Source organism: Halyomorpha halys, unplaced genomic scaffold, assembly GCF_000696795.3.
Source record: "Halyomorpha halys isolate HHAL.00 unplaced genomic scaffold, Hhal_1.1 Scaffold53.1, whole genome shotgun sequence".
Taxonomy (NCBI): Eukaryota; Metazoa; Arthropoda; class Insecta; order Hemiptera; family Pentatomidae; genus Halyomorpha; species Halyomorpha halys.
Window position 1 is genome coordinate 458,292 of NW_027109243.1, and position 17,596 is coordinate 475,887.

Genomic DNA, 17,596 nt, shown 5'->3' on the forward strand with positions numbered 1-17,596 from the left:
CTCCCTCTCTCTCCCTCTCCCTCTCAGATGAGATCATTACAGAATTAATTGTTCCCAGACTAGGCAGAAGAAATATTTCTGGATGCTTTTCCTCATATACGTCATGTCATTTGTAATGTTACGACAGATCTGATTGCTGATTATTTATTTGACCTCTGGGAATAAAATGAATAAATAGGAAAAATGTCAAAAGGAGAATAAAGTGGCCATCATATATACAAACCAATAGCTCTTTCTTCAAAATATTAATCAATTCAGTGAAAAAAAATCGAGTTGGACGTTTTTGGACCTACATTTGAAGGTTAATGATTTGAGTTTTTTAAAAATAAAATTCAAGGACAACTGTTTTTGAAATGTAGGCGTGTCAAGGAAATTACGTTTGTAAATACATACGGAAGGAATAGAAGAGGGTTCTCCAACTTAAGAGGTCCTCGAGAGCTTATTGTATAAAACAAAATTACTCTGAAGCCCCTTCCTTGAAATTTATAATTTAATATAACCAAATTTATTCCAGTTAGTTACAAACTTGTACCAGTTAAAATAATGTAGTGATTTATGTAGCAATAGCTAATGCGTTAATGCTTTCCTATTGCTATATTTAAGGATCTATATGGATTTAATAAACACAATTGATAGTTTGTAATTAAATATTATATTTAGATAACATTAAACGTTTACGTTTATTATTATTATGTTTAAGTAACTTAAATAGTTTTTGAACAACACTCACTGTGCTTCAATATTAGTACTAAATTGAAAAAATTCAGATCAACAATTTTTTAGTCCAAAATTTTCGCCTTAGAATATGATTGCTACAACTTTGATTTTTTTTTCTAAAAATGGAATTAACTTCAAAACGGCTTAATTTTAGTAGTGGTTTAGAGCTAAACTGCACCAAAGGGCTTAAACCAGATCTAATTAAACCAATCAGAACCAAAGATATAACCAACGTTTGAATTTTTTTTCTTAATTTTAAACCAAAATTTCGCCCTTATGGGGGTGTTAAATCTAATATTTTGTTAATGTAGATTAAAAGTGCAGACATTTAGCTTCCCAATAGTTATGTTTCCGTAGGAATTAGATAATATGCAGAAGAGTTATGAACCATTATATGAATAACTGTCACTGGAAGTAAAAAAATCCTCAAAAATTACTTTGAGACGAAGCTAAAAACGAATATAATTGGCTTTTTTTCTAAAAAAAAATGTCGACCTACTTCACCCTGAGCCACATTATGCTTTTATAATTTTTTGTAAATATAATATAGCTTAATGGAATCAGTAATATTTTATTTCTTATTCTACGGAAAGAGACTGATGGATTGGTATATAATAATAGTGAAAGCTTATACTTTCTGAGTTACAAACTAAAAACGCTTAATTTTGTTCATAACTTTTTATTTACCAGAGAATACGGAGATTTAATTATCTTAAAAACCTTCCCATAGCGACACGGAACATTTTGAAAAAAACATCACGTAAATTAGTCCAGTAATTCAAAAGTTAATTGTGGGCGAAGATTCGACCATTCCCTTTTATTTTTTAAACTTATTTATCCATTCAAGTGTTTCCTGTAACCGGTTTTTTATTATATTTTCCTTTTAATCTATGTGTTAGTCTTATTCTCGTAAAATGTATCTATTTGTTTGTTCTTGGTAAACTGGTCTACTGCTGTTACTATGAATGATGGTCTGATCTCACATTACCGTCTAACATTGAATTTGCTTAGCGGGTCACTGAAGAGGATCTAGGAGGGTGAATTCCGGAGAGCGAATTTGTTGATCGGGTGAATTGAAAAATTGTGAAAGGGTGAAATTGGAGGAGCAGAAATGAGAAAGAAAAATAGGAATGAATGAAACATTTGTATTTGTTGTACAGACCGAAATGGATTGTAAAAGGAGACTGTAGGGGGGGAAAAATTGTTTATTATATCTTATTATTGTATCCCTTTTTTTTTTTTATTATGCCATGTATGTGTAATTTATATATGTCCGATTACGGATTGATAAGTATGCTGTGTAAGATAGCAACCTAATGTATTTAGGCAGCATAGATAAATAAAGTATTTATATCTCTCTCTCTTTAGGCAAGAGCCGGGGTGAAAAAAATTATAAATATATATTTTGTATTAATTGATAAACGATTAGAATATTTTGTCTTTATACTTTCCTTATTTATTTTATATACTACAAATACTTGGCCGATATAAAGAAATATTACTATTTTAGGTTTTATTAATAATCTTACCTTACAAACTAACCTTATTGATACGTTATAGTTTAAAATTTAAAGTATATAATTATTATTTGGCCTGCAACCTTGTTCAAGTTTTTAATTATGTCTCTTGAGGCTTTGTAAATTGGACTACTCAGTAATAGATTATTGGATAGATGTAGTTACCTAATTATTATCTTTTATTTATCTTACTTTTACCTATCTAAGTAATTTAAGTTACAATCATATACTTGATTTTTAACCGTTAACGTCATTCCTTAATACCTACTTATTATTTGAAACTTACTCTTAGCTTCAGCGAATTTCTTCTCGTATTCCGGGGTTTCTATGTCGACCACTTCTTTGTGGATGAGAAAGAAGAAGTTGATGACGTTGGCTCCTGAATTCTTGACGCACTTCGCGACCAGTTTCGGCGGCACTTCCGGCCATATCCCGAGGTCATACAAGAACTGCTGCGCCCTTCCGCTGTGGTTCTCCTTGCGATCGGTTTGCAAAGCGACTTCCAAGTGATCAATGAGGTTCATCTGAGGAAATTGTGAATTGTAAAGTTCATAGGGAAATTAACTAATGGCGATGTGGTCTAAAACCTACAATTATTAGCTGAGGACCAGAAAATATATTTAATATTTAGCGTGATTATAGTTATAAAATACGAGTTAAATTTAAACAATATGAATACAATAGAAAAAGAGAAGATACAGTAGGGTTATTCATGTGAGCAGCCCTATTTAAAGTCATAGTAAATGTTAAGTGCAAAAGAGTTGCTAGCGGATTTTCTGAACAACTTGTTTTATAACCTTTTCTTTCACAACTTCATGTTATTGCTATCTTCTAAGTTTTAATTAAATTAATTAATTACAACATGCCTAAATTGAGTGAAATGTTGAAGTTCTGTGAATGTTTGGCTACTGACTGTCTTGTTGATCTAATTTGTGAGGAAGAGAATCAAGATGAGCTAATTGACAACTCTCATTACATTATTATTATTTTAATCCATTACTTCATAGCTTTAAATAATTTTTAAGGTGTTCCTAAAGATAAACCCTCAATTGCTTTATTAGTTTCCAAAAGTTTACTTACACAATCCAACCACAAACTACGAGCAAGTAACCTAACACGAGCTTGGCAACGAGCTCGCAGAAAAAGCTGCCAGAGTAGCACTCACGCTCCCTGGGCGAGGCACTGTCGCTCTTACCCCAACAAAATTCATTAGGCCACTTAAAATAAAAATATCGGAATAATCGCAGGCCACGATGGATAAAATTTCTTCGAGTAAATTAAAATAAATCAATAGAGTAGTAAAACCATGTTCGACGCAGTGGCCGCATGGAGGTTGCTCTAATCCGCTTGAGTATAGGCCATATTGTCCTCACACACTCTTACTTGATCAGAAAACTATCACCTCTAAAGTGCCAATATTGTCGTACATTCTTACGATTAAATATATTTTTGAAAAATATCCTCACTACTAATAATAAACAGAATAGGACTACTCCAAATTTCTCTGAAGCTTTAACAGATCAGAAAGCTTAAGTCAAATGGGTGTTTGAACTTTGAACTTTTAATAGCGCATCGTCTCCTTTCTAAATTACAGCTCTTTCTTTGATTTTTACGTATTAATCATGTATATATGCGCGTGTGAATGTGTGTTAGTAGCCTTATAATTATAACTATCCATAGGCGTTGGTGATGTTGTAAAACGAAATTTTTTACGCCTTTAAACAACACTAAACCAACCCCCAACCCCCGCCCTTCCAGTTATGTCGGAGTTTAGCCGTAATAGATCATTAATGATTGTTAAGTTTTATTAATTGTAAACATTTTTTATTAACTAAACTTTCTTAAGTTCAGTGAGTTCGGAATATTTTAGTATCCTCTATATTCGATTACGCTTGAGTAAACATTGTTAAAGCCACCTCAAATTAAAGATGTCTAAAGCTTTAAAAAAGAACGTGGTGGGTCGGATATAAACATTTATTTGGTTGAGCTAACAACGATTGAAAACATATACATTAAATAAACAAAAGAGTTAAAATAAAAACAAGTGGTCAGAGGACGATAATTTGCTGTGAGGTTGTGTAGTTCGCCGCTCCGTAGCTCTATATACACTGCTGCAACTCTCAAACTGGTCCAAAGTTGGTTTACTGGCTCATCAACAGTCGAAATGTACAAAAGCCAAGAAACGTATTTTACTCAGCAAGCCTATACATATTTCAAAAAGGTTCGTCCGATTTGACCCGAACTTAGAAGAATGTTGGATATTAATGTGAAAATGATGTAGTGTATATTTTATCTTAACCATCAACTACTTTCGCTTAGCCATACGCAAAAGAATTTTTCTGAACACGCATGTTTCAAATACGGTTCATCCGTCATGTAGATGTCATTCTATAACCATAGATAAAATTTAATAATAAATAAAAACAATTAAATTTATTCTTAAAGCTTTAAGTATAAGGTAATTATAGCATCCTCGGCTACTTACGCTTTACTATATATAGCGAAAAAAATTATACTAACTTTTTTTAAATTAATTAACACACAAAGAGCACAAATATTTATCTCTTTACAGTTCTAAAACAATGGCAACTGAACACAAACGTGAGGAAGCAGCACAAGCACCCTTTGATTTGTGCCTTAAAAGTAATACTCAAAGGGTCGACCGTACATTAAAACCAATTTATACCAGCCAATCCAAATAACCCATCCCCACGCTTGTTGGCAAACATTTAGAGAAACAACTTTACCGAAGGTTCTGAAGATTTTTTTTCCGACAGACCTACCTGCTGCGGTGAGAGATCTTGGAACCAGTAAGGTCCGGCGTTGGCCATCCTTTGCTCGACCTGCTCCACCTCTAGAAAAAGACAGAGTTGAATAAGCATTGCATAAACAATAACAACTAGATTCATAATAAAAAATCAATTGATTCCCGAATATAATAGATTGTAGACAGTCTGGGTAGCGTAAAAATGATAACCCAGTTTTATTTTTAAACCTGAACCAGCGAATATTTTTACTCTGTGTAAGAGATCAGTTTTCATTCACAAACATACCTCGCCCCATCAACTATCTTAAATCTCCTCTTCCCGTTTTAAGTAACTGTTTCAAAAGTGAAATAGCACCTTCGCTTTCTGGGGTTTTAAGTAAACTCAGCCACGTCACAATACAAATCCTCATGAAACAGCCCACGCTCATCATGGTCTTCTACAGAAGCCCTAACGGATCAAGGAAACCTGTAGGGCTAAATCAGACCATTGGTTAGTTGGTGAATTTCACAGCCACTTCAACTTTAGACCTCCTGACGAGACAACCGCACAGGAATACAGAATGCACCGCTTAAGGATTTCAATCGTCTAACCATCGTCCAGTGCAATATTCCATCCACGGCCGAAGGGAACAACTAGCGAAGAAGAAGTTTAGGAACCAGGATGCCGAGTAGAATAAATACAGATCAGAAGTGCACGGTAAACTACCGCAGATGCAATCTACTAATGCTATTCTGAGGAGGTCAAACGGAAACCGCGCACCCGGCCACGAGGAAGTCCAAACGGCCTTGCTAAAGCAACTCCCCAGAAAAGGCATAGCACATCTCACGAACCTGTACAACTCGTGCTTGCGAATGAGATGCTTCCCTGCAATCTGGAAACACGCCATTCTGTTCCCGCTACTAAAACCAGACATGTTGGGCAAGACTACACCATTGCAACAATTGCTGCTTTCGCAGACGAAATTTATACTATCAGCGCTAGCGCCAAACATGCCCTTAAGCGCGTGGAGAAAACATGCCAGGAGATGAAAAACTACACCACCTCAACATCCAGGTAAACCCGGCAAAAACAGATTGCGTTGTGTTCGTACTAGAGAAAGGGAAGAAAACAATACTACCTCGCACACTCCAAGTGGCAAATACCGTACTAAGCCCTTCTAACTCTGTATATCTGGGCATAAAATTGGATCACCACATCAAATTGTTGGGTCATTGCTACATGAAAACCAAACGAGTTCGTCTCAGATCATACCGACTACGCCACCTCTTATCATTATCCGTACTCCCACTAAGGCTCAAACTCCAAATTTACAAAATTATATTAAGACCAGCACTCCTGTATGGTGTTCCGCTCTTCACCCATCCCAGAGAAGGGACACAGCGCCATCTACAATGCTTCCAAGATACTGCGTTGCGGAAGATTTTGCGGCCACCATAGCTAAAGAAGATGAAGCCGGACCAACTGCACGAGCTCTCCGAACTTCATCAAACGAAGGCATATAATGTTTGTCGACTCTCTACAGCAACAAACAAATCCACTGTTCAGAACCCTTACACCAGCGCCCCCTCCGGTGCATTGGCAACAAACCATCAGCCAATAAAAGTTCAGAAACGATGTGCCCGGACACATTTTTAGGTATTAAGTTTTTAGGTTTAGTTTAAAGACATTTCAAGAGCAATGCTGTAAGCTGATTTTATAAGCGTGCCCCCGCACATTATAAAATTCATAGAACGCCCACTACAACATAATTACAAACCCAGGAATTCCTCAAAATGTAGGAAACTACAGAAAAAAGAGACAATGTGGAAATCGAAATAAATATTGGTGTATACATTTAAGTTGATAACAAAAATTTTCTGAAATATGGATTATGGAAAAATATACTCAGGTATTTACTTATATTATTGAGAAAAGTGTTAACTTACTCAACTTCTTGATGAATTTGCGATATACGATCCTGTCCACTTTGGAGTCGGCCATTTCCTCCTGATAACTCCGTTCGATCCTGGCGTTCTCGTTCTCCGTCATGAAGGTATACCCAGACCATGTCTGCATCAGCGGGTTGTCCGATATCCGTGAGGACATGGATATCGTCTTCATCCAATCTTTGGTAACAACCTTCGGTTTCCATTCCTTTGGTAGTTCTTTTTTTTCCTGTAGATTCATGCGTAGTTATGAATATTTGAGCTATCTTCGTTTAGGCTTTGTTCTTTTAGGTAATAACTAGAGAAGGGATTTTGATAGAGGAAAAGATGCCAACAGAGTAAATAAGCCAAAAATATGAAATGGAATCTTTTTAATAACTAAATTTTGAACAGTAAACTAAAAAGTTTTATTTAAAAAAATTAAAATAAGTAAAAAATCATTAAGGACATTATAATAATGCTGATATCACTAATCTCAGCCTACACATCATGGAACAAAAGGTTTATTTTATAACAATTTTTTATTGATATTTATGTAATAGACGAGACAGAAGAATTGGTGATGGCAGCGCATGCGCGGGAGGTATCGGGCAGAGAGGGAGAGAAAAATCATATGTTCTGTCGTCGGTTGTTTTTTTAATGAATGGACAGTGATGTAAAGCTAGTGTATTTTTTTGTTTTCTCTGTGAGCTGAGTTGTGTTTAAAAACTGTGTATTGAGAAGTGATCTTTCTCTCTCTCTGCCACGACCAGCTGAGTGCAAGTACGTACGCGTTATTGTTCACCTTTGGACATAGATAACAATTGTATGTATTTTAATTGTAGGTTAGATTATAAGTTAGTAATAAGTACATAGATATAATTAGAATAAGTTAGGATAGGGCCTTTGTTAGTTAAGATTGTTCTTTTTAATTTTACAATTAGTTTAAGTAAATCTGTATTTCAATAAACATTAAAAACACATGTTTCTTGTTGTGGATATGTGAGTTAAAACAATATTGTATTGTTATAATTGTAATAAATATTGTACAAATAAAATATTTTTTTATATTTGATTTAAATACATAAGATTTTTCTCTCCTCTTTGCCCAATACCTCCCGCGCATGCGCTGCCATCACCAATTCTTCTGTCTCGTCTATTACGTATACAACTTTATTTACACGAAAATACATGGATGTAAGTTCATAATGGTGATACAGCCATGTAAGGAAACAACCGTCGGTAGCATTCTAATAATATTTCTTCATTGGAAGGTCTCGAGGCCATTTTCTTTTATGGCACCTCAGAGGATTGTCAAGAATGGGAGAGAAAGCAAGGTTAAAAAAAGTTGGTTTGGGTGGTTAGGGAGTTTATAATGGAAGGATTGATATCTGATTCGGGTTAGACCGGTTTCACATGGAACATTAAAGTCTTTATGGATGATTTTATTTGTGACAAAGTAAGGAGCATTGAGGATTTTGAATTTAAGGATTGGATACGAGAGGAATTCGATAGTTTAGTGGAGCACCAAAGCTCAGCACCGTATGTCCTGCATACATATTGCATTTTGCTCACCAGGACACATCCTGCGTTTTTTTATTTTATATCATGAATTAAGAGAAAAATATCTTACATCTTTTACGAAATTTGGACACTTCAGCCCCTGATGGAAGAGCTAAAATTTACTACGTCAATTTCAAATTGTATTGAAAATGATCTAGGAGATTTTTTTCATCATCACATCCAATTATATAAAAAAAGTACAACTCCATGAGATAAATGCTCACGGGACACCTCTTAGGGGACAAAAAAGTAGGACACTTCTACCTGGTTAATACCGTACTTCTGTGGATTTCTCTTGAGAATATTGTGTCATTTGTTACCTTAGTTTTCTTTTTTGATGCTGTTAAAAAGATAAGGAATCTATTATCTTTCTTGAAGAGAGAATTGTATTTTATAACGCCAGTAAAATTTGGAGAGAAATATTAAGTTGAGGAAAGATGGTCCAGAGCAAGAAATAGAAGTGCCTCCTATGTAGAAGGAAACAAATGTTTCAGGAAGAAAGTACTTTGGTAAAGAAGGCTGGTAGAGGTTGAACTTGGACCTTGTTGTAGATAACTGTACACCACTCATTATAACCGAGGAATGAAAAAAATATAGACTCAACATATAAAATTGAAGTATTTATAAAATTTAAAAGTAAATTCATAGGATAATAATGTTTTTAGACTTACTTTTATGTCATGAGATTGGCAAGAAGCTTTAAATGCCCTTTGATTTGTTTGATAATTTACGAACACCGGATTTTGTAAAGGCATCTTCTTTATGCTGTGTAAACAGTTCAATAACTATAAACTCAAAGTTTGTTTTTCTATTGCCAGGTGAATTAATGGATTAATACCATCTCAGTTTTCTTCCTACTGTTGAAGAAGTTATATTGTTCGTTTTTATACTGATTATTTAATAACCCTGCGCAGAAGTCATCAATATGTTGGGTTTCTGGCTTCTGTAGGTCGTACACTTCTCTAGCCATGTTCCCCACAAATTTTCAATCGAATTGAGATCCCAACTAAGAACCAAAGCTCAACTCCATATGTCCATATTGGCCTAATTACAGTCATGTAGATCAGTCTTTTGTAATGTGTTGGAAGTTTAGACCGTTTGTCTAGTAAGTGCTGTAATAGTCGAAATCGACGTGCAGTTTCCTGTCTTTTCAGTCTGGTGTGAGCATTCCAGGTTAATCGTTTGTCCAAATGTAGTGGATCTGTTCGACAGGGATCCCGAAATCTTGAAACCATTGTTTTGTAGAGCGTGTTCTATGAATCGGCGCGTTATTCTCCTGAAAAACTATTTCTTCTTCTTCCAACATTGTGATAAACGGCAAAAAGAACTCTTCTACAACATTTTGAAAACTAACAGCATTCATTTTACAAGAAATTAATGCATTTCGGAACTTTCCCTTTTAATTAAAAGCAGCCCATTCCATTACTCCGTCACCCCAATGCGATCATCGTGATTTTTGTTTCCTTTCTAAGGTCATGCCAACGTAATTACAACCATCTGGACCATCAATGTTATTTTTTTCATCACTGAAAATAATGCTGCTATGTTGAACGTATCATTCAGCAAAGTGCTGTTGTCGCTCAAATGATTTTTTTAGCTGTGGGTTTCTCATAACCTTGCAATATTTTAAAAAAATTGATTCAGCTATCTACTTCCTTACCAAGCTAGCATCCCATCCTAGATTGGTTTGTCACACAATCTGTGCCGAGGATGCTCCCGTTTTCACGACTTCTATCAAAACCGCCCGTTTAACATGATTGGAAAAATTGGAGGTCTTCCACTTCTTTTCTTTTCCCCATTATTGTCTAGGCTACAATTTAAAAAGTTCTTGACTACTCCTTGGGAGCGGTGTATCTCACGAGCCATCTCTTTTTAGGTCCATTATCCTTTCATACTCAATTCCAGTGAATTGAGTTCCGCGCGGCATAATTTAAAAAAAAACTAATTCACACAATGCCATACAGTATAAAAACGAACAGTATAATCTCTATTCAACAGCATTATTATTCTAGAACTAGGTCTCTTTAGAACAATTACAAAGGTATTGTTAATTTTATAATACCATTTATTGATCAAAAAACAGTGTGACCCCACTTAATTATAACTTATATACAGAGAAGATAAAAAAATTAATTAAAAAACTAACTGATTAAATATGAAATAAAAAACAAAACAAAAGGGTAGGGTTGGTACATGACGTATGTTAGAGGGAATGGAGTTCCAGAGATATGCAGCTCGGGGTAAAAAACGATTTATCAAACAGCAGTTCGGTGAGGTGGAGGGTAGATGTCATATAAACGGAACCTGGTAATAAGGTATTGAACTGAGAATTTTAATTGCAGGTTTTCTAGGATATAGGAGGGGCGCTGAGTATTAATTACTAGGAATAGAAAGGAGGCTAGGAAATATAGGCATCGGAAGGATGGATAGAGCCACTTCAGCTCGGCGTAATACTGGGTTCTGTCCGTATCTCTGCTGATACCGAAAATAAATCATCCTGCGCAATTCATAAGACGTTTAGGTTTAGATTCGAGAGTCCACCATACACTAGGCAGCCATAGTCAAAGTGGATGTTCGTAAATTATCAAACAGATCAAAGGCCATTTAAGGCTTCTTGCCATTCTAATAACATATATAGAAGTCTAAAAACATCATTTTGCTATGAATTTATTTTTAAATTTTATACTTTGAGTCTCTATTTTTTCATAGGACTGTATGTAATTCATGGCAAAAAACTTTTTTCTTTTCGGGCTGTAATTCTTACCAGCTGGTAAAATAATAACGAAAGTCAAAACAATTACAATTCTGTTTAAACCTAAGTCATATTTGTAATAACGAGCCTTTGGATTAATTCATAACAATAAGCATAAAGCACTAAAACATTCATAAATCGTTACTTGGTCGTAAAAGTGCCGTAAGTTGTATTGATCAGTTTCCAAAGTATAATGTTTCTCTTCATACTTAGTGAGCAAAGGTGTTTCTTCAAAAACGGACTTCTCGGGAGCTTTGCAATGGCAACACCGCCTTCCTGCAGGACGTTTACTGTTTCTAGAACTCATTTAAACGCGTGAGTGGCACAATTTAATAAAGTTAGCTGAGATTGAATTTTGTTTTGTAAATTAACCGAAATTCAATTTGATCTACTAAATTAGCAAAAATTACAAATTAATCATACATGTGTAAAATCTCAGCTGTCAATTTTGCCTTCTATTTCTGTTCATTCGACATCGGCTCAGATAAGACAGTACTGCGCTCTATGGGTAAACCATTACCAACTGCTTGCCTGTATACTAGCGCTCCTAGAAGAAGAAACCCGAAGTCCTTGGAGCCGTGAAAACAAACAGGATTGAATTTTTGGATGTGCGTTGATCGATGATAGTGATTTAAGTATCAATATTGAGCCAAAGTTTCGCTCCACGTTGCAGGGCTTCATCAGGGCTAAAAAAAAAAATACAGACACTTAAATGATGTATACATAAATGAACAAAGTAAATAACAAATAAAAAATAAGAATAAGAAAATGGTAGGAAGATAGTCCCCATGGCAGTCAATAAAGGTATCAATATAGTAAAAGAAAATAAATCTTAAGCTTTCAGCCCATTTATATCAGAAGGCGAGAACAGTAAGACGAAAGTCATATCGTCTCAACCACCTCCTCACTTCTCCGGCTCTCTCATTGAGATTGAAGCTGCACATATACAAAAGTATTCTGAGACCAGCACTACTATATGGGGCACCATTGTTTACCCACATATCAGATGGAACCCAGCGCCTTCTTTAAACTTTTCAGGATTCGATGATGAGGAAAATCGTACGCACAACATCGTGGAGGAGGAAGAAGCCACCGGAGCTGCATCAATTGTTGGAGTTGCCTATAGTGCAGGAGTTCATCAAGCAACGACACATCAAATTTTTCGATTCCGTTCAGTACTGTACGAATCCGTTATTCAACACGTTAACACCTGCCACCCCTCCGGTGCGTTGGCAACACACTACGTAAGGTCACGTAGTATTGGGATTAAGTTTTTATTAGGTCCCTCACATTCTTTTTAAGCGCCCGGCTATAGAGCCACAAAATGTAAAAACCGCCTTCACCGGACTATGTTTTTGCCTATCTTAAGATGCCGTAAGGCAAAACAAGAAAAATTGTAAATGTATTTATATACTATTATTGTACATATAAATCCGTATTGTATATATATTTATGAAATAAAGAGGTTTAGAAAAAAAAAAAAAAAAACAAACACGAGAAGGTCCCTCACCTCCGGACTCAAAATAGAGCCTTTTTAGAATGGATAGCTCATATATGACATTAAACATAACAGGTAACCTTAAAATACCAAAGGTAAGACACAACACGAATTACTTTTCTTTTCCACAGTAATGCACTTACTAATACACTTTTATTTCTGTTTTAGAGGGTTCGGAAAAAAAAACAAAAAACTATTTATTATTAACCCAGGTTTAGCCTCATTTTGTAGGGGTGTCTGATTATAGTACAAAGGACTGCCTGTGAATTACAAATGTACAATAAGACAGCCCTGACGAAGTCCTCCAAAGTGGGGCGAAACCTTGGTTAACAATAAATAGTTTTCTTTTACTATTTTGATACATTTATTGACCGCCACCCGGGCTATCTTCCTAAAATCTACTTCATACATTAAACTATCTTCTTCCAATAAGAATAATAAAAGGTTATAGCCAATCAATGTAAACGGAAATAATAACTGATAAAAAGAAGAAATATAAACCAAAAGATGGAAAAAGGGGGATAAGAATAATACTTTTGGAGTATATTTGAGGGATCGGAGGAATTCTCCTCAATAAAGGGATTACGCCAGGGAGATGGTTTACCTTCCTTCTCTTCCATCTAGGACTCGATAAGACAGTGAGATACAGACCAATGGCCACATCTTTAATAGATCTGTACAGCTACTTGCATATGCGGATGATATCATGGAACGTTCCTTCCAGGCTGTATCGGACGCTTTCCTTGCTCTGGTGGGTCTTGCGAGAAGACTTGGCTTGGAAGTCAATGCGAAAAAAACAAAATATATGGTTACAGGAGAGGAACCTAGGCCTGGAGTGGAGGTGACCTTCGGGAATTACCAATTTGAGAAGACTAATGTTTTTGTATATCTTGGCTCATTGGTAATTCAAGAAAACGAACCTGTAAAAGAGATTCAGCCAAGGATCATAGCAGCATATCAGTGCTATTTTTCTATGGCAAGGCAGTTCTAGAGCAGAGCTCTTTCCAGAAAATCCAAAGCTTTGTTTTTATAAGACGATAGTGCGTCCAGTCTTGCTGTATGGTTGTAGACTTGGACTATCCGCCGGGCTTGTGAACAGGAACTCCTAGTCTTTGAAAAAAGAATCCTCAGACGTATATATGGTAGTGTTCTCATAGGAGGAGAGTGGAAAAGGAGGAAAATCCAGGAGTTGTACACTATGTTTAAGGAGTCCAATATAGTTTGAGTGATGAAAATTGCAAGACTGAGATGGGCAGGACACGTCGTTAGGATGGGCAGTGAGGATCCACCAAGACAATTACTGATGAAGCCACTCCAAGGTACCAGGAGAAGAGGAAGACCAAACCTGCAATGAGCTGATGGTGTTGCTGCTGATGCAACAAATATGCTGGGACTTCGGAATTGGATGGCGGCTACAAGGGACTGGGACTATTGGCAGAAGCTGCTGTAGAAGGCCAGGATTTGAGACCGGATTGTAGAACCATACTAGTCGTAGTAGTAGTGTGTTTATTTGCTGAATGCAGACCCGCCGACCATCTTTATTTTCTTCCTTTTTATAATGAAAATCAAATGCAATAGCCGGCTATAAGTCAATAGAACATACAAGCATCTAGATACCAATGTTTGTTGCTTTCTTTGTTTACCAAGCATTTATGCCCAAAACCGACACCTGACTCAAGGTCAGGTCAACTTGTACCAGCCAATCTAAATAATTCATCCACATGCTTACCTATGCACGAATTTGGCACTGTTTGGCCACCCTAGTCAATGTCCTATTCTCTAGAACAGTGGTTTTCCCAACTTTTTTTTCCCACAGGAACCAGTTTAGATTAAAAATATTTCGTGGCAACCTTCTCGAGCTAAAAAAATATAAAAATGTTGCCACAATTATCCTCAGAGAGGTTAAGTATGTAGGAAATTAAGGAAAACAGTGAAAAGAAAATGCTGAAATGCACTGTATGTTTGTAATATTTTAAAAAGGGCATTTTTTTTTGCAATACCCCAGTCCCCCTCAGCAACCACTTAGAGAACCGCTGCTCTATTAAATCTGATAGCAACAACACTAATGACAACGGTGATTAGCTACCTTTTGCAATTTTTCTTGTCTTAGTTGTTTATTTTTTTTTTAATTAAATTAAATTCATATGTAATCAACCTAGCCCGAACCAGATATCAATCCTTCCATCATAAACTTCCCAACCATTCAAACCAACTAGTTTCGAGTTTTGTTTCTTCTTCCATTCCTGACACTCTTCCGAGGCGCCTGGAAAGAAGATGGCCTCAAGACCTTCAAATGTAGAAATATTATTAGTGCTACCAATAGGCAGTTTCTCTACATCCCTGCATCACTTCAATATGATTTTAGATCAAATTTACTGAATGTATTTTTATGTAAATACAGTTGTAAATACCATTAAGTAAAAAATTAAATCAAATTTTGAATAGGAAAAAATAATACTTTACAATAAAACATTCACATACAAAATTAACATAAATATACTTTATTAATATATTAATATTTTATTTACAATAATAAATAGTCCTTAATTGTTAACGTAAAGCTACAATAAAAAACTTTATAATAACAATGCATATATATATACATACAATACAAAGAGTTTTTTATTTTACATTTAATTATTTTCTTTCATATAATTAATGCAAGTACATATATTTAAAACAATAATGTAATAATCTAAAAAACAGCTATAAAATTGTATAACACTATAATTATTTTAAGTACAATTGTACTATTTGGCTTAGATTTTGGCAATTTTTAACTTTCTGTCACACCTATAATACATATAGAAGATAAATGAATGAACTTTTCGAGCCAATTTTAAAAAATAAAATAATATACCTATATTTAAAATGTGGTTCGGATTTGTAAACTGAAAAACTTTAACAAACATAAGATACAACTTATGAGGTTAATGATAAATAATAAAAAAAAACTTTTGATGAGTCAAGAGTTAATGCATTCTTGGAATTACTTAATTCCAGTACTTGTTCCTTAACTTTATTCTAAACCTAACCAAATCCGAAGGTTAAGTTAGGTTACTCCAAGACTTTAAGTTGAGATCTATGATTTTTTCCAGATTCAGCAACCTGCATTTAAAGTGAAATAATCATCGGAATCAGAATAAAAGATTAAAGTGACATTACCAACAAAGGACTTAAAAATTTTTTCCCTAAAAATCTACTTTCAGTTTCTTTGAATTGTAAATTAAAATTGAAATGTCTATATCGGAATAATCTGAGAAAGCAGGCAAATGAAAACATAATTTGAGAATTAAAATAACCATTCGAAATTAATTGAGTAACCGCAACCATTTTTATAAATCGAGTAAACTATGATAAATTTAAATACGAATTTTTCTATTATCAAATAAGAAAAACAATAGCTTAACAGCCTTTGGAAAAATAAGACACATCTAATCAAACTGAACTTACTTCTTTCTTTTTCAAACCTGATTTCTAATAATTCAGAAACAACAAAAAGCATAACTAGATTTGAATGTTTAAATCTCTCATTTATTCATATCCATGAAATAATTTTTAAAAACATTATAATCAAAATAAAAAACAAGATTAAACATATTACAATTAATAGTATTTGTTTCAAATATTAATAACTAAGAATAAGACTAATTATTTACAAGATAAAAAGAAATTTATAAAATAAATTATAAAAAATATAATTAAAAAAAAAAAAAGAAAAAGAAAAAATGAGCCATATTGGTTATACTGTGAGATACTGATTAAATGAACTTAATGTTGACAAGTCTTTGGTTAAGACTCTCCTATGGACATCAGTACATAAAACTTGAAATAAAATAAAAAAGTGAGCCATATTCTTTATAAAGTAATACAGTAAGATGTGAATTATATAAACAATTCTGACAGTTAACTTTCCTAGGTACGTTAAAAAAATTATGAAGAAATCAAAGCATGAAATCTAGAGTTTGTTAGAGAAAAAGAAATATATAAAACTAAATACGAACTATTAACTTTGAAAGAAAACAGTTAGCAATATTCTGTATAGATCTTAATGCAGTAAGGCATGGATTATATGAATTGTCTGACTACGGTTAATTCTCCTAGAAAAGTTTACACAACTTCAGAGGAATTCCGAGTTAATAAAAAAATGAAATATAAAAAACTGAATATAAAATATTTACTTTTAAAAGAAAAAAATTAACGGTATTGTTTATAGACTATGACACGAATTATATGAATTTTTCTGACCATATTGCAACTGTACTAAGAGCATTAACAAAATTATGAAGAAATAAAAGTATGAAATTTAGAGTTTTTTATTTTAGCCAATTAGTATCAAAACCGGCTCATCCATTTTCAAACATTTTACACGGGGCATCAACATAAAATTTTGCCCTATTTGACATAGTTAACACCATAAAGTAAAACTCATTTTTATATAATTTTGCTAGGTAATGCAGTGCATTGAGAGTATGAGAAAAATAAAATGAAAACATTTTGATAAAAATAAAATGAAAACAGTCTGTGAAAAAAGTGGACTAGGAGGTTTTGAAACTAATCGCTTCATTTACTAGCTTTGTTCAAAACTGGTTAAAATATTTTAATCAATTTGTGGTCATCAAAAGCAAGAACTTGAAATCAAATTGTAAAAAAAAAAAGATTAATTAATAAACCATCATATTAAGTTATAATGTATTCATTTTATTATATATGTATTGTAATTACTATTATCAATTTGTTATATACTTCTCATTTATTTACCGAATGTTTATTAGAAATTACATTATTCATTTATTATGCTCTTAAAATGAAAGTTATTTAAAAAAATATATATATATATATATGATTCAACTCATTCCCTTAATGATGTGATCAGC

The 17,596-nt window shown here is 34.0% G+C and overlaps 2 protein-coding genes and 1 long non-coding RNA gene across 4 annotated transcripts in view; 2 read left to right on the forward strand and 1 right to left on the reverse strand.

Annotated features, from left to right (window-relative positions):
- Positions 1-11,642, reverse strand: part of LOC106692134 (uncharacterized) — a 58,564-nt gene extending 46,922 nt beyond the window's left edge. Inside the window, exons 1-4 of one of the 2 annotated variants that reach the window (XM_014438043.3) lie at positions 11,367-11,642; positions 6,928-7,156; positions 5,018-5,088; positions 2,521-2,758 (exon numbers count right to left, since the gene is read on the reverse strand). In XM_014438043.3, coding sequence (XP_014293529.1) covers positions 2,521-2,758; positions 5,018-5,088; positions 6,928-7,156; positions 11,367-11,528 — 700 coding nt within the window. In that variant the 5' untranslated portion in view covers positions 11,529-11,642. Of the gene's footprint in view, positions 1-2,520; positions 2,759-5,017; positions 5,089-6,927; positions 7,157-11,366 lie in introns of those variants that run through there. The other variant, XM_067047459.1, reaches the window with a different exon arrangement.
- The window catches only part of LOC136795773 (uncharacterized), a 305,717-nt gene that overhangs the window by 203,425 nt on the left and 84,696 nt on the right, over positions 1-17,596 (forward strand). The window lies entirely within an intron of this gene.
- LOC106692155 (D-aspartate oxidase) overlaps positions 1-17,596 on the forward strand; it is a 105,407-nt gene that overhangs the window by 11,174 nt on the left and 76,637 nt on the right. The gene's annotated exons all lie outside the window — the stretch shown is intronic.